Below are 26492 nucleotides of genomic sequence, written 5' to 3'. Positions count from 1 at the left end.
TTTGTTTTGCTTTTTAAATATATATATACCTTCTGGCACTGCAAGATGCTTCAGCCTCATCTTATGTATTTCCTGCTCCAGTTCTAGAGTCATTCATTTCTCTAAGGATCTCTGGTTTTATAATTGGAGAATAGTATTAAAACCAATATTTGGGTACTAAGCTGTGCTTGTTTCTATTGGGATGTCATTGCTTTTAGGTCCTCTCAGCTGACAAAGCGAGGAAGTACATGTGTATACTAACCCATGGACATGTGCTTATCCATAAATATTGCATGATGTAGTCATCTTTGTCTGCATTAAGCTAAACATGAATTCACAGTGATGTCTCCAACTCTAGTTTATTACAGCATGAATGGTTCTAGCCTTCTCCCCTTGCGTATTTGTAAACCCTTCACACCAACAACCAAATACTGCCTTTCATCATCTATCGTTTATTTACTTAATTGTTCAGTTTCAGTATCCAGGTATAGCAGTATCAGAATTGTTAACTTATACCCTTGTAGGAAACAACCTTATGAACTAGAGTATTGTGTTTATGTACCACTTATTTTGCATTTAGTCTTGTCAATGCTACCCATTTCCAAAGTCACTTAGGTCAGCTCCTCCCCAGGCCCCTTAGTGAGGTTGTTCCATACATTTGTAATATAGTTAGAATCTTTTCTCACAGTTTGCATTCTTTCCTGAGATCCTCCAACTGAGGAGGCTCTTTTATTTACATTTGCTTATGTAAGTATAATTTTTCAAGCATCATTAGCTGAAAAGGCTATCTTTTCTTCTTTTCTTCATTGAATTGCTTTTGAACTTTCATCAAAAATCAGTTGGCCGTATTATATGGGTCTATTTTGGGCTCTTCTTTTTCATTGATTGTAATAACAACTGTGGTTTCATAATAACCATTGAAATTGGGCAGAATAATTCCTATCACCTTATTTTTTTCCAAAACTGTTATAACTATTCTAGTTCCTTAGCCTTTTCATATAAATCTTACAATAATCTTGTCTATACCTACAAAAGATTTTGCTAAGGAATTACAATAAACCAGTATATCAATTTGGGGAAGAATCAATAACTTTACTATTTGGAGTCTTCCAATTCATGAACACGGTGTGACTCTCCACTTATTTAGATATTCTTTGATTTCTTTCATCAACATTTTTTCCCTGTAAAGTATCCAAGTATGTATGTATATATGCGTGCGTGTGTGTGTGTGTGTGTGTGGTGTATTTTTAGTGATTGTAAATAGAATTATTCATTGCTAGTATATAGAAATATAATTTACTTTTGTATGTTTAAATTGTATCCAGTGACCTTGCTGAACTTACTAGTTTTAGGAGATTTTTTTTGGTAGATTTCTTGGGATTTTCTAATAATTATGCCATCAGAAAAGAGTGACAGCTTTATTTCTTCCATTCTGATAGGTATACATTTTATTTTTTGTCTTGTCTCACTAGCCAGAACTTCTACCACTAGGTTCAGTAAGAGCAGACATCTTTGCTTTGTTTTCAGCATTAGGGGAAAAGCATTCAGTCTTTCACCATTAATGATAATGTCAGCTGTAGTGTTTTTTAGATGCTCTTTATCAAATTGAGGCAGTTCCTCTCTATTCCTAGTTTGCTGATAACTTTAACCATAAATGGGTATTGAATTTTGTCAAATGCTTTTTCTGTATGGGTTGATATGATCATGTGATTTTTTTCTTCAGCTTGTTAATATACTTGGTTGATTTTCAAATATTGAATTAGTCTTGCATGCCTGGAATATACCACCTGGTCATAGTGTATAATTCATTTTATATAGTACTTTGCTGAATTCTATTTTGTAATATTTTCTAATATTTTGTTTCAGATTTTTTATGTCTATATTCATGAGAAACAAGTATTTGTTTTAAAAAAGAAAAAAAACTATTTTGTGTTTTGTGAGAAACAAGTATTTTCCATGAACATAGATACAAAATAATTTTCTTTCTTTTTTTTAAAAAAATTATTGTGTATTTGCCTAGTTTTGGTATTGAAGTAAAACTAGCTTCTTGAAATAAGTTGGGAAGTGTTCTTTTGTATTCGATTTTCTGCAACCGATTGTATCAAATTGCTATTCATTCTTCTTTAAATAGTTAATAGAATTTACCAGTGAAAGTATCTGCACCTGCGATTTCTTTTTGGGGAGTTTTAAGGTTATATATTCAATTTTCTTAATAGTTATAAAAGTATTTAAATCATCTATTTTATATTTGATGAGTTGTGATTTTTCTGAGGAAGTAGTACATTTTTTTAAGTTGTTAAATTTACCTGTGGAGTTGTAATATAGTATTTCTATATTATCCTTTTGACATCTGCAGTCTTTAGTGATATTTTCTGCTGTATTTGTGATGTTGGTAATTTGTGTCTTTCTCTTTTTTCCTTTGTCAATCTTGCTAGAGTTTTGTCAATTTTGTTAATCTTTTTAATAAATAGCTTTTTGTTGCATTCATTTTCTCTATTGTTTTTCTGTTTTCAATTTCATTGATTTCTTCTCTTATGTCTATTATTTTCTTCCTTCTTTTTGCTTTGGGCTTAATTTGCTTTTGTTCTTTCTTTTTAGGTTCTTTGAGTGAGATCTTAGAGTATTGATTTAGACTTTTTCTCACAGCTAAGGCATGCATTTTAGTGCTATAAATTTCCCCCTCAGCACTGCTTTGGCTGTACCCCACAAAGTTTATGTTGTATTTTCATTTTCCATCAATTTAATTTTTATTTTTAATGTCCCTTTAGATTTCCTCTTTGATCCATAGATTAATTATAAGCATGTTGTTTATTTTTCAAGTGATTTGAGGTTTTCCTGTTACTTTTTATCAGAGATATCTAGTTTGCTTTAATTATGATGAGAGAACACTCTACGATTTCAACTCTCCTAAATTTGTTGAGGTTGTTTCATAGCCCAGAATATGGTTTATATTGGCATATGTTTTGTGGGTACTTGAAAAGATTGTGCATTCTGTTATAGTTGGGTGATTGAGGTGCTTTGGAGGGTGGAAGTCCATGCTCTCCACTTGGCCTTTGGTGGCATGGGTGAGGGGACTTCCAGTTTTTTGTTTTTTGTTTTTTTGTAGTGTTTGGCTGGAGTGGAACAGTTATTATCTATAATTTTTTGTATTGCTAGGCTGCCCCTATATTGGTTCTTTGGTTACAGAGAACACGCTTTCGTGGGAGTTTTGTTTTTTGCATCTTTTGACATTTCCCGGTTGCTGCCTTCTCCAGCACCTAATCTGGAATATATGAGGCCAAAAGAAAACTCAAAGAGCTCACAATTGTGTTGTTCCTTGGGTCCTGAGATTACTAGCCAGTCTATCTCTTTCTCTCAACTTCTTGGAATTTTCTTGTGTTTATTTTATGTACAATGTCTAGGGTTTTTACTTGTCCTTGGTGGGAGGGATAGGGAAAATATATCTGGTTCATCTTTCCAAAACCAGAACTCTCACTCTGGCTGTTTTTAGGAGTTTTCATTACTAAGTTTTAGCAAGTTGATTGTGATGTGCCTGTTTGTTCCACAGTGGACAGGTCTATGCAAACCCACCCCCAAAGTCTGAGGAAGCTAATAATCCTAACTACAAAATGGCACAATTCCTTCACACTAGACCTTCTGATTTCAGTGGTTACTTGGTTTTGCCCTTGCCTCACATTGACTACCCTCTTGGTAACCAGAGTCTCAGAGGTACTTTTTGTTGCCCTGACATAATTTTCCCCTTTGAGGCTAGTGACCTATACTCAGACAGACCCACATCTGAGCTTGGTTCAGCCTCAAGGCCCAACCATCACTCTCTTTTACTTTTATTTTAGCTATTATAGATAACCATTACCAAGGGGTTTAATATTTCACTTTTTCCTTATTAGTCTGCATTTTCTTACGCATCCAGTGAACCGTCTTCCCCAGAGTTAAATTCCTAAGTTCCATTGGTAACTTTTACCTTTATCAACTAAGTACAGCATAGCTGGGCTCCATACCATAGGTGGTGACCACGTGACCACCGTGGAATCAAAAATTTCTCATTCCCTACCCTTTTGTTCTTTCTGTTTCTGTCCACTTAATTTTACCTATGTCATTTTTTTCCTTTCACTTTGAAACAAACTTTAAATAACCTCTAAACTAGATGATACTACTTTTCCATATTAACTAGTATTTTAACTCTTTAACTCTTAAGTTACTGAAAGAAATCTTGAAACTAGTTTTATTTACCAAAGATTACTAAAATCATGTAAAACTAAAAGGCATTTGAGTTGGTTTCTATCTTCTTGATAAAATATTTGTCTGAAGCACTTGCTTTAAGCCAATTAATTAGAGCTCTTTTATATATTTTGGTAGGGATATATCACATATACATGACACATTTAAAATATAGACATACAGACACACAGAAGCAGATCTTATAGATTTATAAGATTTTTCTTTTGCCAGTTTTCAGTTTCTTTCCCCTCCTTTAGACGGTTAATCATTTCCAAAGACATGACTCTTAGGTGAAACAAGGTAGGAAATTTACATCTCAAAGACAAGGAACTTAGACTGCCATTGTTATCTGAAAACAAGATTGCCAGGAAAACTGTTTTCTTTTTCACTTAGTTTGTTTCTTATCTAGATTATTGGCTTTAGGGTGGAACCTGTTTTTTGTTTTTGTTTTTTTTTTAAGACAGAGTCTTGCTCTGTCACCTAGGCTGGAGTGCAATGGCACCATCTCTGCTCACTGCAGACTCCGCCTCTCGGGTTCAAGTGATTCTCCTCCCTCAGCCTCCCAAGTAACTGGGATTACAGGTGTGCCACCACGCAGCTAATTTTTTGTAGTTTTAGTAGAGACGTGGTTTTACTATGTTGGCCAGGCTGGTCTCGAACTCCTTACCTCAGGTGATCTGCCCGCCTCAACTTCCCAAAGTGCTGGCATTACAGGCGTGAGCCACTGCACCAGGCCCAGGGTGGAGCCCTTTAAAGCATGCAGTTTATAGGGCTGAACACTTGAGCAGGTACAGCAAAAAGGCAGAATGTTTAGATCCCTCAAAACCAAGGATCCCATTTTACACTGAATCCTGGGTCCACCAAAAGAGGGAAACACTACAGGACTGGATAGTGCAATGCTTCCACAGTGCACCTCACTGCAAGGACATTCCGCCGAGGCTGATGGGCAACTCAAGGCTGATCAGCGCACTCTGCGATCAGCCCATTCCCCAAAGGGTGTCTTATCCCACAGTACTGCATTTTTCTGTAGCCTTTAGGTACTCAAACCACAGTTTTCTTATGTAAATTCCCAAAGAAATGAGTATCCCCCTGTAGTAATAATCATTTTCTGCCAAGTGCCGTCAACCACCTCTAAGACTGTATCTCTTACCTGTGACTGCCAGTTATTACACACAGCAAGGGCAAGTCCTCTCATGGTACAAAGTAAACTCTGGGACTCCTAAAAGCCAAACAGGTCAGGTAACACAATACAAAAGAGAGCTGTGTTTTAGACCCAGGAGGAATCTGTCTGCTTATAACTCTTGCGGTTCCATAAAGAAAAATAGAGGTACCTCTCGCGAAGAGGAGTATTTTCTGTCTCCAAGGGATCCCAGACTGTCAGAAGTTCCTTTTTGTAGGTTCCTCATGTGGCATCGAGGGTAGCAAGAGGAGGGAGGGAGAGACAGATGTAAATGGAGAAAACAGAATTCATTTGACTGAGAAGTTTTACAGAGAGAGAATAGAGACCTTAAAACAATAAAGCTGTACTTTTGACAATAGAGCTCTTTAGAAACTCTTTTCTAATTTTAACTCCCCCTCAAGCCGTTTTACTTTGCTTTTGCTGCTAGATGGGCTCCTGTCCTCAATGGCCACAGAAGTGGCCATGTTAGAGCAGTGGCTGCTCGCCATCCTTCCTTACTGCCGTGTGACAGATGGCTCTCACTTAAAAGTCACTCTAAACACGCCAGCATTTTGGGGTGTCCCTGTACTCACACACAAGCGTCTAAAAGGTGAGCCACACCACTCCACATAGAAGTAAGTGGCTGCCACCTGGGATTACCCACACAGATGCTTCATTCCCTTTGCCCATTTCTTGGTCTCTCAGCTCCTGCAGGCCTCTGCAAACCTGCCCCCAAAGTCTGAGGAAGCTGAGAGGCTAAAGAAAGATCTTGGCTGACATATTCAGTTTATCAGAAAGAAATGTTTCATAGGGACTTATGAAGAGAAGCCTGTCTGTGTCTTGGGTACTGGGGAAACAAGATAGTGGATCCCCACACCCACACCATTACCCTGTGGACCCAGGGCTTATGATCCACAGAGGAGAGGTAGTTCAGAAGGGATGTGCAGGACAATCGAAGTACAATAACATCAAGGTTGTTTTGACCAAAGGGCAGGATTTATGGTAAGTATCTTTTCTTGTACAAGGAACAGTACATACACTGGAATCCTTAGAAATGTTCCTGGAACTGAGGTTAATCAGAAGCCAACATGGTGGATCAGCATCCAAGATGCAGTTGCTTTGACTTCTGCACTGTGATATGTGTGTGTGTGTGATTTTCCTGTGTTTATCCTGCTTGGGGTTTGTTGCACATCTTGAATCTGTGGTTACAGTTTTCATCAAACTTGGAAATGTTTAGCTATTAATTTATTAAATATTATTTTTGGCTTCATATCCTTTCTTTGGGATTCTGAGTACATCTATCTTAGACTGCTTAAAATTGTCCAGTGGGCCAGAGTCTCTGCTTAGTTTTTTTAAAAGTCTTTTTTCTTTCTGAGTTTCAGTTTGTCAAGCTTCTATTGCTCTGTTTTCAACTTTACTAATATTTTTTTCGACAGTGTCTAATCTACTATTTTTTATTTTTATTTTTTTTTAAGACGGAGTCTCACTCTGTCACCCAGGCTGGAGTACAGTGGTGTGATCTCGGCTCACTGCAACCTCTGCATCCCTGGTTCAAGATTCTCTTGCCTCAGCCTGCTGAGTAGTTGGGATTACAGGCGTGTGCCATCACGCCCAGCTAATTTTTGTTTTTTTAGTAGAGATGGGGTTTTGCCATGTTGCCCAGGCTGGTCTCAAACTCCTGACCTCAGGTTATCAGCCTGCCTCGGACTCCCAGAGTGCCAGGATTACAGGTGTGAGCCACTAATCTACTATTAAAATCATTGAGTTCTAAAAACAATTTCAGATATTGTATTTTTCATATCTAATAATTCCACTGGGCTTGTTTTTTATTTTCCATGTTTCTGTTCATTGTTTTTTGTATTTTATTTCACATTTTGAACAAATTTGTTGTCTGCTAGCTCTCATGTTATTTCTGAATCTGTGTCTTTTGACTGATTTTCATGCAGTTATGGGTCACATGATTCTACTTTGTTGCATGTCTATTAATTTTTGTTTGAATGATGGTCATTGTGGATTCAGTTGTTGAGTGACTGGATTTTATTGTCTTTTTTTTTTTTTTTTTTTTTTGAGACGGAGTCTCGCTCTGTCGCCCAGGCTGGAGTGCAGTGGCTGGATCTCAGCTCACTGCAAGCTCCGCCTCCCGGGTTTACGCCATTCTCCTGCCTCAGCCTCCCGAGTAGCTGGGACTACAGGTGCCCGCCACCTCGCCCTGCTAGTTTTTTTGTATTTTTTTAAAGTAGAGACGGGGTTTCACCGGGTTAGCCAGGATGGTCTCGATATCCTGACCTCGTGATCCGCCCGTCTCGGCCTCCCAAAGTGCTGGGATTACAGGCTTGAGCCACCGCGCCCGGCCTTATTGTCTTTTTTTAAAAAAAGTAATGGACTTTTTTTGTGTGTGTCAGGTAAGTAACTTGCTGACCTAATTAATCCTTTCAAGGTTTGTTGTACATTTTGGGGAGGTGAATGTAGAGTAGCCTTACTCTAGGGATAGTTGTGCCCCATTACTAAGATGTGATCTTTTGTGGCTTCACTGAATGTACTAGGTAATCGATGAAATAGTTCCACCCTGGCTGTGCAAATCTGAATATCTCTGAGTCCTCTGTGAGTTTGGGAACCGTTCATCTGTCATTTTGTTTGCCAAGCGTCAAGTTACACACACACATGTCCTCAGCAACAGCCCAAGGGATGCAGCAGATTTCCGGTGCTCATTTTCTGAGTGGTTCTATCTTGTGTTGTGGTCTTTCCTACAAATTACAGCTACCTTGGCCTCCATGCACTCTGATATTTGTCTCCTCAAGCCAGTGAAACCACTGTGTTCTAAATTAATTCCAGGAAGAAAGCCAGAATGATTGTGGTGCTCAGCTGTTTTATTTCCCTTCTTGCAGCAATCACCGTCATGGACTTCCTGTTGTCCAATGTCCTCATAGTTTTTTTTTTTTTTTTTTTTTCCATATATTTCATCTAGTTGTCTAGTTGTTTATGGTGGGAAGGCAAGACAGGTTCCAGTTATTCCATCATGATTAAAAAATTCAAAATAATTTTTAAAACTCACTTTATCTTGAATAAAATCTTAGTGAAGTATATGAAAGAGTTATAGTCAAAGCACCCAGTCAGTGCCTGCCACATAGAAGGCATATATTTAATACTAGATATTATGATTATGGTAATTGTCATCAATATCTTTTAATGGGGACTGTGTTAACCCAAGGATATACTAACAGTGGTAACTTTGGATGGTTTTATCTTTTTGCATTTCCTAATTTACCCAAGGAAAGCAAGCAGAATCCATATGCTTGTAAATTTGCATAAGTACTACCAAATGTGATACCCAGTGTACTTACATATTGCCTCATAGAAGGTAATACATTGAAAAAAAAATTGACTGGGCACAGTGGCTCATGCCTGTATTCCTAGCACTTTGGGAGGAGGCTGAGGTGGCAGATCACCTGAGGTCAGGAATTCAAGATCAGCCTGGGCAACAAGGCAAAACCCCGTCCCTACTAAAAATACAAAAAATTCACTGGGCATGGTGGCACATGCCTGTAATCCCAGCTACTGGGGAAGCTGAGGCAGGAGAATCGCTTGAACCTGGGAGGCAGAACTTTCTGTGAGCCAAGATTGTGCCACTCTACTCAAGCCTGGGTGACAGAGTGAGATTTTGTCTCAAAAAAAAAAAAAAAAAAAAGAAAAGAAAAGAAAAAAGAAAAAATAATTATAAAAGACTTAAAGTTCAGACCTTGATTGCTAGCCTTAGTCAAGTAGAAATTTCATTTTGTATTTTCTTAATAGATGTTATTAAGAACAACAGTGACTTAAGAATAATTGTTTTTTCTAACTCAAATTTAAAAAGAGTAAGTGAGCCAACTGAAAAGTCAATTGGCTCAGGGCAGCAAAAGCTCAAAGATTTATTAGTTAACTATTAGTAAAGAAAGATAATACTGTATACTAAGAACTCTTATAATAAAATAAGTTAAAATGAATATTGATTGAGAATGGAATGTTGTGGTGTTGAAATGCATATACAAACATAATGCTGTTAATATGGGGAAACGCAAATGAAGCCAAACTTATTTTCTATAATTCATAGTGCATCTTCAAACACTTTGCATAAGACCAACAGTAAAAAGCATGATCATCGTAAGGCAGAGAACAACAGTCATCCTTGGGTGTCTTCTGGTTGAAAATTCCCTTGAGGGACTCCATCATTTGAGTCACCTTATATTCCTATTGCCAGCCAGCATAGAACACAGCAAAGGCCTCAAACTGAGAGCCAGTTGAAGAATAACTGATTCAACTAGATGCATAAGGAGGGTTTGTCTATAAAAGAGGCCATTAGAATAAACCCAAAGGTATCTGAGAACTGTGCATCACTCCAGGGTTCTGCCAGAGCACATATGTTGCAGAAATAGCTGTCAACGAATTGGAGCCCTGACTGGCATATGATTGATTTCATTAATTTGCATCATTTAACCCCCAGTGTAACTCTAAGAACATTATGGTGATGAAAACCCGAATGAGATAAGTTTGGCCCTAGTTGGATTTTAGATACTGTATTTGATAAATGTCTACAGCAAGAGTTCATCCTATTTTTTTCCCCACCATCTCCATTCTTACCAAATCTGTCCAATCTAGTGGGTCCCAAGAACAGACAATTCTAGGGACCTTGGGCTTCTCCTGACTATGTTAGAGCCCCTTAGTGATCCAAGATTTAATACATGCATGGGGCTGCCCTGGCTCTTGAATGTGGCATTTGCCTTCTTGGAGAAGCTCTGGACTGGAGCAGGCCTGGATGGACTGAACTGATAGCCCTGAGACTGCATGGAGTTTAGGAAATGAAAAGCATATGTCATTGACATTGGACTTCCTGAAGCAGAGTGAGGCTTTTGAGTTTTGCCAGACCATAGCAGTAGGGAAATGTGGGCTGTTTCTGTAGCTATTCTTGTAAAGGTAACAGAGCATCTCATTTCAGAATTTGCAGTGTTCAGATTGCCAGCTAAAGAAAGCTATTGTTTAGTAAATATCTCCAATTACACGTATCTTCCTAGATGGTTGGAAAGTAGTACTGACGTATATGCTTGTTAAGGTCTTTGATTTCATCCTTTTAACATTTCTCAGCACATTCTTGGTTATATGTCTCTTCAACCAGTCTACCATGTGATGCCATTTGTAATAGTTTAATCTATGACTGTTTCTACTAAGAGTGATTGCCCCATTAATGGAAAGACAACCTTTGAAATAGGCAATCAATTTCATGTTTTTTACTATTGATGTAAGTGACTATATTTGTTGCAGGAAACAAATTCATGTATATATTACTGAATTATAATCAACCTAGTAGGACCTAGAAGTTGTAAATGTTTTGTTCAACAGATTTTATTTAAAAATAAAATAGTAAGATGCCAGGTATAAAAACAGTGTGAGATAAAACAGACATGGAATATTTTAGTGTGAGATTCCTCCTCTAAAATGGCCTGAGTGACATACAGTGGTTTTATAATAGTGAGGTAAACCAATAGCAGATAGAAAAGCAATTTAATGCTAATTAAGTGAGCCCAGAAGTAATCACTTGAGTGTATACTGAAACATTGCTTTTGAAAAATGGACAAAAATATCTTTAGTCCATGACCATAGCAATGCTAGGAGTTTTGTTTTCTCATCACTTTCTGCATTTATCTAAGCAAAGGAGGGCTTATTTTGAAAATTTCTTTTTCTCGTTTTCAAACTTTTGAGAGAGGGAGTGCCTCAATTTGAAATATCCACTTCTCTTCATCTTTGATGAGATGCCTTTGAATTTAAGAAGTGTATGCATTTAGTATTGACTCATAATGATGGCTTTAAAATCACTTGAAGATGGCTTTGTTCTAAGGTGATGTTCGAATCACTGTGACATTGGCTCTGGACCCTGGTTTGTAATTTCTATCAGGTTCTCTCTGAAGCACACAAAGGTGTCCTGAAAAGTTGGGTCTAGCCAGGGTCAGGAGCTGAAGGTCACATTCTTCCTCATGGGAGAATAACGGACAGCTTCCCTTGGGCCACCATTTCTCAGAAAAAAATTAGGTCAGGTTTAGATTAACCCCAGGCTTCACAACTTCTCTTCTTAGGTGGACCTGATGCTTTTCCTGGGCATTTCACGTCCCCCAACTTCAAGCAGAATCACATCCAGGGATTTGGAAAGTGAAGTAATCTCTCCTAATTGACTCAGGCTGGGTGCACAACTATGTCCTAGAACTTTCCAGACAAGAGTCAAATGTCCAGTCTCACACACTCAAATACTTGGCTACAGAATAATCATAAACTGTGAGTTTTCAGCTTTCTGGAGTTTCAGAAAAATAAATAATAAGATTCAGCTGATGAATTCCAACATAAAATAGACTTCTTTAATAAAATCAAAACCCCAACTTCACTTTTTCTGATCCTGGAAAGATTTATTCAGACATGGGAATCAACCTCACTTAACTAGCTAAATGAAACTAGTTAACTAGTTAAGTAGACTAAAGGAAAGATTCTTTTTACCAGTGCTATATATATATTTTTTTCCTTTTTAATTTTACTGAAGTAAAAGATCCCGTGTCTGGAATTTTCTGAGAGTTCTGCACTTTGTGCAAACAGCAGGTTAGGCTCTATTGCTAAAGGTTATGACCCTTAGCCTGGGATCTTTACTTTTTGGCCAGAAAAAATGGCAGGAACCATGGGTGCAGCGGTTTCACCACTGCTTTTTCTTATCTCCCTAGGTGAAGAGTGTGACATTGACATAAATGAATGTGACAGTAACCCCTGCCACCATGGTGGGAGCTGCCTGGACCAGTCCAATGGTTACACCTGCCACTGCCCGCATGGTTGGGTGGGAGCAAACTGTGAGATCCGTAAGTATTTCTGCAGTTCAGCCACTGTTATTTAACATTTATAGCTGTTACTTAAGCATTTTCCTTCATCAAAAAGATGCCGACTGTGACCAGAAAGCCCCCGAGTCACTGGCAGATGAGGCAGTGAGTCCCAGAGGGACAACCGGAGCTACACTTGTCCCATTTTGGTGCTCAATACCCAGTTTAGCATGTTTGCCCCCTGCATTCTGCTGCCCCCACTCCTTCCTGAGTCTGAAGCCAGCCTTTCCCCAGGATGAGAATTTTCAGATGTCATCCAGAGTTCACTGCTACTCATGCAGCCAAAAATGTGCTGAACAGAAAAGCATTAGAATCATATCAAAAAATAGAGTCTTTGTGTTGAAAATTAAAACACACACACACACACACACACACACAGAATGTAAATTCCCTTTTTATTTATGTGTTCAAGTGTCTTCAGATGTATTAAGTTCCATCTATTGCCTGGAGAAAAGTTTAGTGAAGACAAGCTTAAAAGAAAAGCTGAAAACGTTTTGGGCTGCTTAAAGCTGAATGATCTCTTAGGGTGAACAAATAGAAGTTTGATAAATGTCTTAATCAAGATTTTACACCTTAAAACAATGTATCTACTAGGATTGAAGTGAAAATGTGAACTGACATGGAATTGAGCCAGCCTGCCTGCCTGCCTGCCTGCCTTCTTTCCTTCCTTCCTTCCTTCCTTCCTTCCTTCCTTCCTTCCTTCCTTCCTTCCATTCCTTCCTTCCTTCTTCCTTTTTCTCTATTATACTTTAAAGTTCTGGGATACATGTGCAGAACGGCGGTTTGTTGCATACACATGCATGGTGGTTTTCACTGCACCCATCAACCTATCATCTACATTACGTATTTCTCCTCATGCTATCCCTCCCCTAGCTTCCCACCACCTGACAGGCCCCAGTGTGTGATGTTCCCCTCCCTGTGTCCATGTGTTCTCATTGTTCAACTCCCACTTATGAGTGAGAACATGTGGTGTTTGGTTTTCTGTTCCTGTGTTAGTTTGCTGAGAATGATGGTTTCCAGCTTAATCCATGTCCCTGCAAAGGACATGAACTCATCCTTTTTTATGGATGCATAGTATTACATGGCGTATATGTGCCACATTTTCTTTTTCCAGTCTATCATTGATGGGTATTTGGGTTGGTTCCAAGTCTTTGCTGTTGTGAACAATGCTTCAGTAAACATACATGTGCATGTTTCTTTATAGTAGAATGATTTATAATCCTTTGGGTATATACCCAGTAATGGGATTGCTGGGTCAAATGGTATTTCTGGTTCTAGATCCTTGAGGAATCGCCACACTGTCTTCCACAATGGTTGAACTAATTTACATTCCCACCAAGTGTATAAAAGCGTTCCTATTTCTCCACATCCTCTCCAGCATCTGTTGTTTCCTGACTTTTTAATGATCACCATTCTAACTGGTGTGAGATGGTATCTCATTGTGGTTTTGATTTGCATTTCACTAATGACCAGTGATGATGAACTTTTTTTCATATGTTTGTTGGTTGCATAAATGTCCTTTTGAGAGGTATCTGTTCTTTTGAGAGGTATCTGTTCATACCTTTTGCCCACATTTTGATGGGGTTGATTGTTTGTTTGTTTTTCTTGTAAATTTGTTTAAGTTCTTTGTAGATTCTGGATATTAGCCCTTTTTCAGATGGATAGATTGCAAAAATTTTCTCCCATTCTGTAGGTTGTCTTTTCACTGTGATGATAGTTTCTTTTGTTGTGCAGAAGCTCCTTAGTTTATTAGATCCCATTTGTCAATTTTGGCCTTTGTTGCCATTGCTTTTGGTGTTGTAGTCCTGAAGTCTTTGCCCATGCCTATGTCCTGAATGGTGTTGCCTAGGTTGTCTTCTAGGGTTTTTATAGTTTTAGGTCTTATGTATACGTCTTTTATCTATCTTGAGTTAATTTTTGTATAAGGTGTAAGGAAGGGGTCCCGTTTCAGTATTCTGCATATGGCTAGCCTGTTTTCCCAACACCATTTATTAAATAGGGAATCCTTTCACCAACGCTGTTTTTGTCAGGTTTATCAAAGATCAGATGGTTGTAGATGTGTGGCGTTCTGAAGCCTCTGTTCTTTTCCATTGGTCTATATATCTGTTTTGGTACCAGTATCATGACGTTTTGGTTACCGTAGCCTTGTAGTATAGTTTGCAGTTACGTATCATGATGCCTCCAGCTTTGTTTTTGTTGCTTAGAATTGTCTTGACATACAGGCTCTTTTTTGGTTCCATATGAAATTTACAGTAGTTTTTTCTAATTCTGTGAAGAAAGTCAGTGGTAGCTTGGTGGGGATAGCATTGAATGTATAAATTACTTTGGGCAGTATAGCCATTTTCAGGATATTAATTCTATCTATGAGCATGAAATGTGTTTTCATTTGTTTGTGTCTTCTCTTATTTCCTTGAACAGTGGTTTGTAGTTCTCCTTGGGAGGTCCTTCACATCCCTTGTAAGTTGTATTTTTATGTATTTTATTCTCTTTGTCACAATTGTGAATGAGAATTCACTCATGATTTGGCTCTCTGTCTATTATTGGTGTATAGGAAAGCTTGTGATTTTTGCACAATGATTTTGTATCTTGAGACTTTGCTAAAGTTGCTTATCAGCTTAAGGAGATTTTGAGCTGAGACAATGGGGTTTTCTAAGTATACAATCATGTCATCTGCAAACAGAGACAATTTTACTTCCTCTCTTCCTATTTGAATACCCTTTATTTCTTTCCCTTGCCTGATTGATCTGGCCAGAACTTCCAATACTATGTTGAATAGGAGTGGTGAGAGAAGGCATCCTTATCTTGTGCCAGTTTTCAAAGGGAATACTTCTAACTTTTGCCCATTCATTCTGATATTGGCTGTGGTTTTTCATAAATAGCTCTTATTATTTTGAGATACGTTCTGTCAATACCTAGTTTATTGAGAGGTTTTAGCATGAAGAGGTGTTGAACTTTATCGAAGGCCTTTTTTGCATCTATTGAGACAATCATGTGGTTTTTATCATTGGTTCTGTTTATGTGATGGATTACGTGTATTGATTTGCATATGTTGAACCCTTGCATCCTAGGGATGAAGCCAACTTGATCGTGGTGGATAAGCTTTTTCTTTTTCTTTCTTTCTCTTTTTTTCTGGATGGAGTCTCGCTCCGTCACCCAGACTGGATTGTAGTGGTGGATAAGCTTTTTGATGTGCTGCTGGATTTGGTTTGCCAGTATTTTATTGAGGATTTTTGCATCAATGTTTATCAGGGATATTGGCCTGAAATTTGCTTTTTTTAGTTGTGTCTCTGCCAGGTTTTGGTATCAGGATGATGCTGGCCTCATAAAATGAGTTAGGAAGGAGTCCCTCTTTCCTGTTGTTGGGAATAGTTTCAGAAGGAGTGGTACCAGCTCCTCTTTGTACCTCTGATAGAATTTGGCTGTGAATCCATCTGGTCCTGGGCTTTTTTTGGTTGGTAGGCTATTAATTACTGCCTCAATTTCAAAACTTGCTATTGGTCTATTCAGGGATTCAACTTCTTCCTGGTTTAGTCTTGGAAGGGTGGATGTGTCCAGGAATTTATCTGTTTCTTCTAGATTGTCTAGTTTATCTGCATAGAGGTGTTTATGGTATTCTCTGATGGTAGTTTGTATTTCTGTCAGATCAGTGGTGATATCCCCTTTATCATTTTTATTGTGTCTATTTGATTCTTCTCTCTTCTTTGTTAGTCTTGCTAATGGTCTATGTATTTTGTTAATCTTTTCGAAAAACCAGCTCCTGGATTCCTTGATTTTTTTTGAAGGGTTTTTCTTGTCTCGGTCTCCTTCAGTTCTGCTCTGATCTTAGTTATTTCTTGTCTTCTGCTAGCTTTTGAATTTGTTTGTTTTTGCTTCTCTAGTTCTTTTAATTGTGATGTTAGGGTGTTGATTTTAGATCTTTCCCACTTTCTCCTGTGGGCATTTAGTGCTATAAATTTCCCTCTAAACACTGCTTTCGCTGTGTCCCAGAGATTCTGGTACATTGTGTCTTTGTTCTCATTAGTTTCAAAGAACTTATTTATTTCTGCATTAATTTTGTTATGTACCCAGTAGTCATTCAGAGCAGGTTGTTCTCTTTCTTTGTAGTTGTGCAGTTTTGAGTGAGTTTCTTAATCCTGAGTTCTAATTTGATTGCACTGTGGTCTAAGAGACTGTTATGATTTCCATTCTTTTGTAATTGCTGAGGAGTGTTATACTTCCAATTATGTGGTCAATTTTAGAATAAGTGTGATGTGGTGCTGAGAAGAATGTATATTCTGTTGATTTGGAGTGGAGAGTCCTGTAGATGTCTATTAGGTCTGCTTGGTCCAGAGCTGAGTTCAAGTCCTGAATATTCTTGTTAATTTTCTGTCTTGTGGATCTAATATTGACAGTAGGGTGTTAAAGTCTCCCACTATTATTGTGTGGGAGTCTAATTCTCTTTGTAGGTCTCTAAGAGCTTGCTTTATGAATCTGGGTGCTCCTGTATTGGGTACATATATATTTAAGATAGTTAGCTCTTCTTGTTGCATTGATCCCTTTACCATTATATAATGCTCTTCTTTGTCTTTTTTGATCTTTGTTGTTTTAAAGTCTGTTTTGGAAGAGATTAGGATTGAAACCACTCCTTTTTTTGCTTTCCATTTGCTTGGTAACTATTCCTCCATCCCTTTATTTTAAGCCTGTGTGCATTTTTGCACATGAGATGGGTCTCCTGAATACAGAACACTGATGGCTCTTGACTCTATCCAATTTGCCAGTGTGTGTCTTTTAATTGGGGCATTTAGCCCATTTACATTTAAGGTTAGTATTGTTATGTGTGAATTTGCTCCTGTCATTATGATGCTAGCTGGTTATTTTGCCCGTTAGTTGATGCAGTTTTTTCATAGTTTCGGTTGTCTTTACAATTTGGTATGTTTTTGCAGTGGCTGGCACTGGTTTTTCCTTTCCATATTTAGTGCTTCCTTCAGGAGCTCTTGTAAGGCAGGCCTGGTAGTGACAAAATCTCTCAGCAATTGCTTGTCTATAAAGGATTTTATTTCTCCTTCACTTATGAAGCTTAGGTTGACTGGATATGAAATTCTGGGTTGAAAATTGTTTTCTTTAAGAATGTTGAATATTGGCCCTCACTCTCTTCTGGCTTGTAGGATCTTCAGAAAGATCCGCTGTTAGTCTGATGGACTTCCTTTTGTGGGTAACCTGACCTTTCTCTCTGGCTGCCCTTAACATTTTTCCTTCACTTCAACCTTGGTGAATACGATGATTATGTGTCTTGGGGTTGCTCTTCTCGAGGAGCATCTTTGTGGTGTTCTCTGTATTTTCTGAATTTGAGTGTTAGCCTGTCTTGCTAGGTTGGGAAAGTTCTCCTGGATAATATCCTATGGAATGGAACCAAGTGTTTTCCAACTTGGTTCCATTCTCCCAGTCACTGTCAGGTACACCAATCAAACAGGTTTGGTCTTTTCACATAGTCCCCTGTTTCTTGAAGGCTTTGTTCATTCCTTTTCTTTCTTTTTTCTCTAATCTTGTCTTCACGCTTTATTTCATTAAGTTGGTCTTCAGTCTCTTAAATCCTTTCTTCTGCTTGATCTATTTGGATATTGATACTTGTGTATGCTTCACAAAATTGTCTTGCTGTGTTTTTCAGCTCCATCAGGTCATTTATGTTCTTCTCTAAACTTGTTATTCTAGTTAGCAATTCATCTAATCTTTTTTCAAGTTTCTTAGCTTCCTTGCTTTGGGTTAGAACATGCTCCTTTAGCTTGGAGGAGTTTGTTATTACCCACCTTCTGAAGCCTACTTCTGTCAATTTGTCAAACTCATTTTCTGTCCAGTTTTGTTTCCTCGCTGGTGAGAAGTTGTGATCCTTTGGAGAGAAGAGGCATTCTGGTTTTTGGAATTTTCAGCCATTTTGTGCTGGTTTTTCCTCATCTTCGTGGATTTATCTACCTTTGGTCTTTGATGTTGGTGACCTTCAGATGGGGTTTCTGTGTGGATATCATTTTTGTTGGTGTTGATGCTATTCCTTTCTGTTTGTTAGTTTTCCATCTAACAGTCAGACCCCTCTGCTGTGAGTCTGCTGGAGTTTACTGGAGGTCCACTCCAGACCGTTTGCCAGGGTATCACCAGTGGAGGCTGTGGAACAGCAAAGATGTCTGCCTGTTCCTTCCTCTGGAAGCTTCTTCCCAGAGGGGCACCTGACAGATGCCAGCTGGAGTTCTCCTATAAGAGGTGTCTGTTGACCCCTGCTGGGAGGTGTCTCTCTGTCAGGAGGCACCCACTTGAGGAGGCAGCCTGTCCCTTATCAGAGCTCGAGTGCTGTGCTGGGAGATCCGCTGCTCTCTTCAGAGCCAGGAGGCAGAACATTTAAGTTTGCTGAAGCTGCACCCACAGTTGCCCCTTCCCCCACGTGCTCTGTCCCAGGGAGATGGGAGTTTTATCTATAAGCTCCTTACTGAAGCTTCTGCCTTTCTTTCAGAGATGCCCTGCCCAGAGAGGAGGAATCTAGAGAGGCAGTCTGGTTATAGTGGCTTTGCGGTGCTGTAGTGGGCTCCATCCAGTCCGAACTTCCTGGCAGCTTTGTTTACACTGTGAGGGGAAAACCACCTACTCAAGCCTCAGTAACGGTGGTGGATGCCCCTCCCCCCACCAAGCTTGAGTGTCCCAGGTCGACTTCAGACTGCTGTGCTGGTAGCAAGAATTTCAAGCCAGTGGATCTTAAATTGCTAGGCTCCGTGGAGGTGGGATCTGCTGAGCTAGAACACTTGGCTCCCTGGTTCAGCCCCCTTTCCAGGGGAGTGAACAGTTCTGTCTCACTGGTGTTCCAGGAGCCACTGGGTTATGAAAAAAAAAATACTCCTGCAGCTAGCTTGGTGTCTGCCCAAACGGCTGCCCAGTTTTGTGCTTGAAACCCAGGGCCCTGGTGGCATAGGTACCCGAGGGAATCTCCTGGTCTGTGGGTTGTGAAGACCATGGGAAAAGCATAGTATCTGGGCCAGACTGCACCATTCCTCACAGCACAGTCCCTCACAGCTTCCCTTGGCTAAGGGAGGGAGTTCCCTGACCCCTTGTGCTTCCTGGGTGGGGCAACACCCCACCCTGCTTCTGCTCACCCTCCATGGGCTGCACCCACTGTCTAACCAGTCCCAATGAGATGAGCCAGCTACCTCAGTTGGAAATGCAGAAATCACCTGCCTTCTGCATTGATCTTGCTGGGAGCTGCACACTGGAGCTGTTCCTATGCGACCATTTTGCTAGCCACCCCTCCAGTTTTCTTTATTTTATTTTATTATTTTATTTTTATTTTTTGAGACAGAGTCTCGCTCTATCCAGGCTGGAGTGCAGTGGTGCGATCTCAGCTCACTGCAACCTCTGCCTCCCAGGTTCAAGTGACTCTCCTACCTCAGCCTCCTGAGTAGCTGGGATTACAGGTGTGTGCTACCACTCCCGGCTAATTTTGGTATTTTTAGACGAGAAGGGGTTTCACTATGTTGGCCAGGATGGTCTCAATCTCTTGACCTCATGATCCACCTGCCTTGGCCTCCTAAAGTGCTGGGATTACAGGCGTGAGTCACTGTGCCCAGCTGCAATCAAGTTTTCAACAGTTTTGGAACTGTTAAAGATTCAACTTTGAAAGGTATTGTCTTCTTATTTAAATTAGCTGGGTCAATTTAATCTTTCATAGCAGAAGAGAACTAACCATGCTGGTTGGGTGAATGTTTCCTCCCTATTCCAGATCACTTCTTTTCCTGGGAAAGTTGTGTAAGAACTCCCTTCCATGCTCTCTCACTTGCTCACTCACCATTTGGCAGATAAAGACAACTTCTGAGTGAATTTGGAAGGATGCAAATCAGTACCCACAGCCCTGCCTGCCTGCTTGCCTGCCTGTCTGTGTCACTCAGCCTGATCTGTCTGCTGTCTCTACTCCTTCACTCTAAGTCACAAGACCAGGCCCTCACTGGTGGTTCTGGCTGCCTATGACTGGATAGGGTCATCTCATTCTCAGTGCTTGTCTAACATAGGGGGTGGCCAGTATTAGGAAACTCTCTTGTCCAAATGTGGACCACATTCTCTGACATCAACATGACCAACTTGACCACATTCTTCAGTGTCAATTTGATCAACTTGATAAGAGGTGGAGGATATGATTTAGACTCTTAGCTGCTCACTCAGTGTCTTTCCTCTTGGTTCATGCAGCCAAAGTGTGAAGTGCATAATCATTATAGGCCTCCCCCTTAGCCTTCTCGATTGCTCTCATACAGAATGGGCTTAGAATTAACTTTCCTTGCTAATGATAGATGAGAAATACTTTCTTGTTGAAGAGAGAGACAAGAGACTGAAAAGGATTTCAATGGTAAAATTCTAAGGGACTGTAGTTATAGGATGTTAAGTCCAGTCTGGTGGAATCTGCTGGTGGAAAGGATTCCAGATTTGGGTCAACAGGACCTTGGTTCTTATTCTGGCCAAGGCACTCGTTGTTATGACTGTATTTGCTTGTGCTGAGCCTCAGTTTACTTTTCCATAAAATGGGATTGGTTTTCATTCTGAAGTTTAGTATGACAAATTGACACACTTTGTGCCTTTAGGTCAGAGTAATATCTATTTAAAACTTTAAAATGGGATTCATGGAGATAAATATATAGGAGAGTATAGATGAAAAGTCAGGAACACACAGGATATCATCAAGAAATTTTGAAGTGAAATCCTATCATTGTAAAAAATCTAAAGTTTACTTCTGGTAATGATAATATAGGCAAAGTATGGAATAACAAAAGGATCAAAGTCGACTTCAAATTCAAGCTCCATCATATTCTAACTATGTAACCTAGAAAAACAAATTTACCTCTGGGAGCCTTGTCTTTCTCACTTGATTATAGGAAGGCTTCCTGTGCTGGTTGCTGTGAGGATTACATGAGGCAAATGTGCAGATTTCTGGGTTCAGTAGACACTAAATAAATACTAGTTGATCTTTCTTTTATTTTTTCTATACTACTGTAGCTCTTATGCTATGAGCTACTCCCAGGGAGGATTAACCTTCAGCAACTGTCTTTTTAGATGCTGCCTGCAGCTCAGGACAGTGGCTATTCTGAGTGGCTGGGTGTGATAGGGTACATTATACATCTCAGTGCATACCTGGACGCTCTGTTCACTCACTCTATCATTTTCCATTTGATGATCTCATTTTTATTTCTCTATAGGGCCAAAGGTATTAAAACAAATTTAATTACAGATCAGTCTCTGCCAGGTTCCAGCACTGGATATTTCTAACCATGACCTGAGTATATGGGAAGGAGATCGTGTGTATGAGGTTTGCAGATGACACATAACTGAAGCCAGTGGCTCGTGTCTAGAGAACTGGATCTGAATCAATGGAATGAATCCCAGGATCCGGAGTGGACACAGAGTTCGTACAGTTGGTGGGCAGGGAAGCTGTAAGAGGCCTCTAGTCCTGCGTGAGCCATGGGAACCATGGCCTCTTAGGTCTCTTTCTAACCCTGAGCATCTGTGATCCTCTGAAGTGTCTGGAAACCAAGAGGAGGATGCCTGGATATCTCAAAGTTTAGTCAGTAGATCTAAACAGAAAAGCTTAGAGGTACGCAGAGAACCATGGCCCACATAGCTACATGGTGCTGGAGGGCTGCTGAGTCACCCAAGGAAGTAAAGGAGGCTTCTGTTAACTGAATCACTGCCTTCAGAGGCCACATTGCTTGCCTCTCTTCCTTGTTCCCTCTGCTGTAGCCACAGTGTCCTGCTTTCCCTTCCTTGAGCAGGTCAAGGTCATCCCTGCCTTCAGGACCTTTACCCATGCTGTTCCCTATGCCTGGAGCTCACTTCCTTCAGATCTTATCACAGCTGCCTTCTTCTCATTCAGGTCTCAGTTCAAAGGTGCCTTCCCTGACCATCTGTATTAGTTTCCTCTTGTCGCTGTAACAAATTGCCACAGAGTGAATGGCTTAAAATAACACAGATCTATCATGTTACAGTTCTAGAAGGCAGAAGTTCAAAATGGGCCTCACTGGGCTAAAATCAAGGGACCAGCAGGGCTGTCTTCCTTCTGGAAGCTCTAGGGGAGAGCTTGTCTTCCCTCGCCTTTTCTAACCTTAAGGCTGCTCACATTTCTTGGCCATCGGTCCCTTCTGCCTTCTTCAGAGTCAGAAATCATGTCATTTTGACCTCTGCTTTCATTGTCATCACTCAATTTTCAACTCTCCTACCTCCTTCTTTCGCTTATTAGAACCCTTATGGTTGCATTGAGCTTGTCCAGATAATCCAGAATAATCTCTCCGTCTCAAGATCTCAATTTAATCACATTTGCAAAGTCATTTTTTGCCATATAAAGTAATGTATTGATAGGTTCTGGGCATTAGGACATCTTTGGGAGACCCTTATTCTGCCTTTCATACCACCCAGCAATGGTATCTCATTCCTTTCTCTATTTGTTCTTAAATATTACAGTATTTGGGGATGAGGTAGAATTAGTTTTATCTGTTAATGCATCACCCTAGTCATTTGCCTCTTTAGGGTAATTATCTGGCCACCAGTTAGTGATAAGAAGCAGAGATCTAACAGACCACATAGATTTATCAAGAAGATTGATCCAGGACCATCCTAATAGAATCGTTCAAATAGCTATAGTGATTTATACACGTTTTAAGGCAAATGAAAACCCACAGTTCTGGAAATTAACAGAACAACGTTGGTGAAGTTTTAAATCTCTACCATTCATTTTTACCACCTTGGGACTGATCACAGTTTTTTTTTTTTTTAATTATAATAAAGGGAAAACATGCCTTCCTAGAATCAAGGTCTAAAAATCAAAATATCTATAAATCTTGACATAGCAGTGTTGGTGTGTTTTGCTTTGTCTGTATAAGGTTTATAAAGTTAGAGTTATAGTTAACCTTGCTGACTGACAGTTGAGCAGTTTTGTGTATTAAACAATTGAATCTATGGTTAAATACAGTTAAACTATTGAATTAATGATATTTTGCAGTTGAGAAATAGGCAAATAGGCTGTCTTAGATTTATGCATTCAATAAGGAATCAGTGGCTCTTTATTGTCAGGAATTGAGTGTAGTTCTGGGATATAAGGGTTAATGAAACATTCCCTTCCTTTGGGAGCTTGTAATCTGAGGGCAGGTTTCAATATATGATGAGTCGCTGTAAGGCTTTGCACAGCCACGTCTAGACAACCAGGGAAAGGGAATGTAACTCCTCCTGGGACCAGAGTGTGAAGTATAGATGGATGTCTTGGGCCTCTTCCTTTAATAATAGATAGAATTTAATAATAGTTAAAGAAACTTATCCAATGATTATATTATATGGGCAGTTCTTAGTATACAAATAGGTTGGCTTCTTTGGTTCTCATTTTTATATAAACCAAGACGTTTAAAAAATAAAATTAATTAATATCTCTCTTTATCCAGATCCCCACCTCACTCCTTAAAGGTAACTACTGTTAGACATTTATTGCGTATTCTTCTAGATGCATCAGTCAATAGATAAGTTCCTATTTTCTCCTGTACAAATGAGAGTTTTATACACACTCTTCAACATATTGCTTTTATGTGTAACAGTATATACTGAAGGTGCACCCACACTATCTTATGCAGATCTATGTCACTTTTTAAAATGTCACATGGTATTTCCATTCTTTAACATCTCTAAAATTTATTTAATCAGACCCCCATTGATAGATAATACATTTGGAGGAGTTTGCTATTTAAAGCAATACTAGAATGAATATTCTTATATATATGCACCTGTCTTAGTTTGCTTGGGATACTATAACAAAATACCTTACAGTAAGTAATTGCTCACAGTTCTGGAGGCTGGGAAGTCTGAGAGCAAGGCACTGGCAGATCCAGTGTCTGATGAGGGTCCATTCCTCATAGATAGGGCCTTCTGGCAGTGTCTTCACATGGTGGAAGGGCAAGGTGGCTCTCTTGGGCCTCTTTTATAAGGACATTAACCTACTTCATGAAGGCAGAGCCCTCATGACTTAATCACTTCCCAAAGACTACATCTCTTAATACTATCGCTTTGTCAATTAGTGTATTAGTTTGTTTTCATACTGTTATAAAGAACTGCTTGAGACCGGGTAATTTATAAAGGAAAGAGGTTTAATTGATTTACAGTTCAGCATGGCTGGGAAGGTCTCAGGAAACTTACAATCATGGCAAAAAGTGAAGGGGAAGCAAAGCACCTTCTTCACAAGTTGGCAGGAAGGAGAACTGTTGAGTGAATGGGGAAGAACCCCTTAGAAAACCATCAGATCTCGTGAGAACTCACTATCATGAGAACAGGATGGGGGAACCGCCCCCATGATTCAGTTACTTCCACCTGTCACTCCCTTAACATGTGGGGATTATGAGGATTATGGGGACTACAATTCAAGATGAGATTTGGGTGGGGACACAGTGCCTAACTGTATCAATTAGGTTGCAACATTTAAACTTGGGAGTCACATACATTCAGATTGTAGCAGCATCTTTGTGCTTACTTATGTGAGAATATCAATAACAGAAATTCTCAAAGATAAAATTGTCAAAGAGTTTTTGCATTTAATATTTTGATTTTGATTGGTGATTACCTTTTAACTTTTCATGAGCATTTCATTATAAGTTGGCTTTTTGCCTTTTAGAACTTTTCCCCTCCAAAGCAATGGTGGTGGGGTCCAAGGGTAACTTGCAAATCCCACTGAATCCATAATTACCTTTAGTACATACTTGGAACACCAGGAATGCATCCTCTACTTCTCAGGGAGGGACTGAGGCTAGATGTGGGGAAAGCATACTGATTGAGTGGAAAGAATGCTGTTGTGGAGTTTTGTGGTTGATAACTCAATTCTGTGAGTTGAGCTGGTTTTGAATTCTAGCTCAGGTATTTATCCTTGGGCCAGAAAACAAGGTCTCTGAGCCTTAGGCCTTGATAAATGGGATAGTAAATGTAACCAATATTGTTCAGTGACTGGTACATACTAGGTACTTAATAAATGATTGCCTTAATTATTATCATCAGCTGTCTTTCTCTTTGAACAACTAGAAGTCTCTGGGCATCTGCTGAAAATGAAATTTCCCATCTCTGATGGAATCTTGGTAAATTAGATACTTTTGGGTTAATAACCAATTTTCTACAAGTACAGAATATTGTAGGACCACAGGCATTATATAGATAGGTAGTTGTTATTGATGTAATCTTGACTATTTTATTCCAAAGAATCTCATGAGGAGGAACTTTCCATTGTCTCTCTGAAGAGTACTGATGGATGTGTACAGCATAGGGAAACGCTTTTCATGCCTTTTGAGTGCAACCCACAATAAGTAGTATGTTTTACATCTTGACGCTGCATGTAACACACAGACTAATATACGCACAAACACACACAATGTAAAATAATACTTAACTTTTTATAAGTGTGACAAACTCTGAAATAGTTCTCTAAATTTTGTTTTTAAATGCCAGTCTGGCCCCATTACACTGATTTCTACGATCTACAGTTTGGAAAACATTCCTTATTGATTGAAGTGTGTGGCTTTAGAACCAGAGCAGCTGGGCTTAAACTCAGGGGCTGCCATTTACTATCTGTGTAACCCTGGACACATAGCTTCCCTCTTAGTCTCAGTTGCTTCTATATAAAATGAATGTAATAACAGTGTCTACCTCAAAGCATTATAGGAGGAATAGGTGAGTTAGCACCTTAACACTTAGTGTCCAGTACACATTGAACCCTCAATAAATATCAGCTCTTATTAAACAAAATGATGAGCTAAACATCAAAATTTAACTATTAGACATAACTGCTTGGGTGTCTTAAAAGTACTTCCAATTTATTTGTTTATTCAACTTTTATTTTAGATTCAGGGGTACATGTTTAGGTTTTTACCTGGGTACATTGTATGATGCTGAGGTTTGGGATATGAATGATCCTGTCACCCAGGTACTGACTATAGTTCTCATTAGTTTTTTAACCATTTCCCCGCTCCCTTTCCTTCCTCCCTAATGTCTACTGTTGTGGCCTCTATGTCCACAAGTACCCGATGTTTAGCTCCATTTTTTCTTTTTTTTTTTTTCGAGACAGGGTCTGACCCTGTCACCCAGGCTGGAGTTCACTGGTGGGATCTCAGCTCACTGCACCCTTCACTTCCCAGGCTCAAGCCATTCTTGTGCCTCAGCCTTCCAAGTAGCTGGGATTACATGAATGTGCCATGACACCTGGCTAATTTTTTTTGTATCTTTAGTAGAGATGGGGTTTCACC

The 26492-nt window shown here is 39.4% G+C and overlaps 1 protein-coding gene across 1 annotated transcript in view; it reads left to right on the top strand.

Moving 5' to 3' along the window:
• The window catches only part of DNER (delta/notch like EGF repeat containing), a 381990-nt gene that overhangs the window by 338655 nt on the left and 16843 nt on the right, over window positions 1-26492 (top strand). The window contains exon 11 of the mRNA XM_021924059.2: window positions 12088-12219. Coding sequence (XP_021779751.2) covers window positions 12088-12219 — 132 coding nt within the window. The remainder of the gene's footprint in view (window positions 1-12087; window positions 12220-26492) is intronic.

Source organism: Papio anubis, chromosome 10 (assembly GCF_008728515.1).
Source record: "Papio anubis isolate 15944 chromosome 10, Panubis1.0, whole genome shotgun sequence".
NCBI lineage: Eukaryota > Metazoa > Chordata > Mammalia > Primates > Cercopithecidae > Papio > Papio anubis.
The sequence above is the reverse complement of the archived record's forward strand: the minus strand, read 5'-3'. Positions and strand labels throughout refer to the sequence as shown.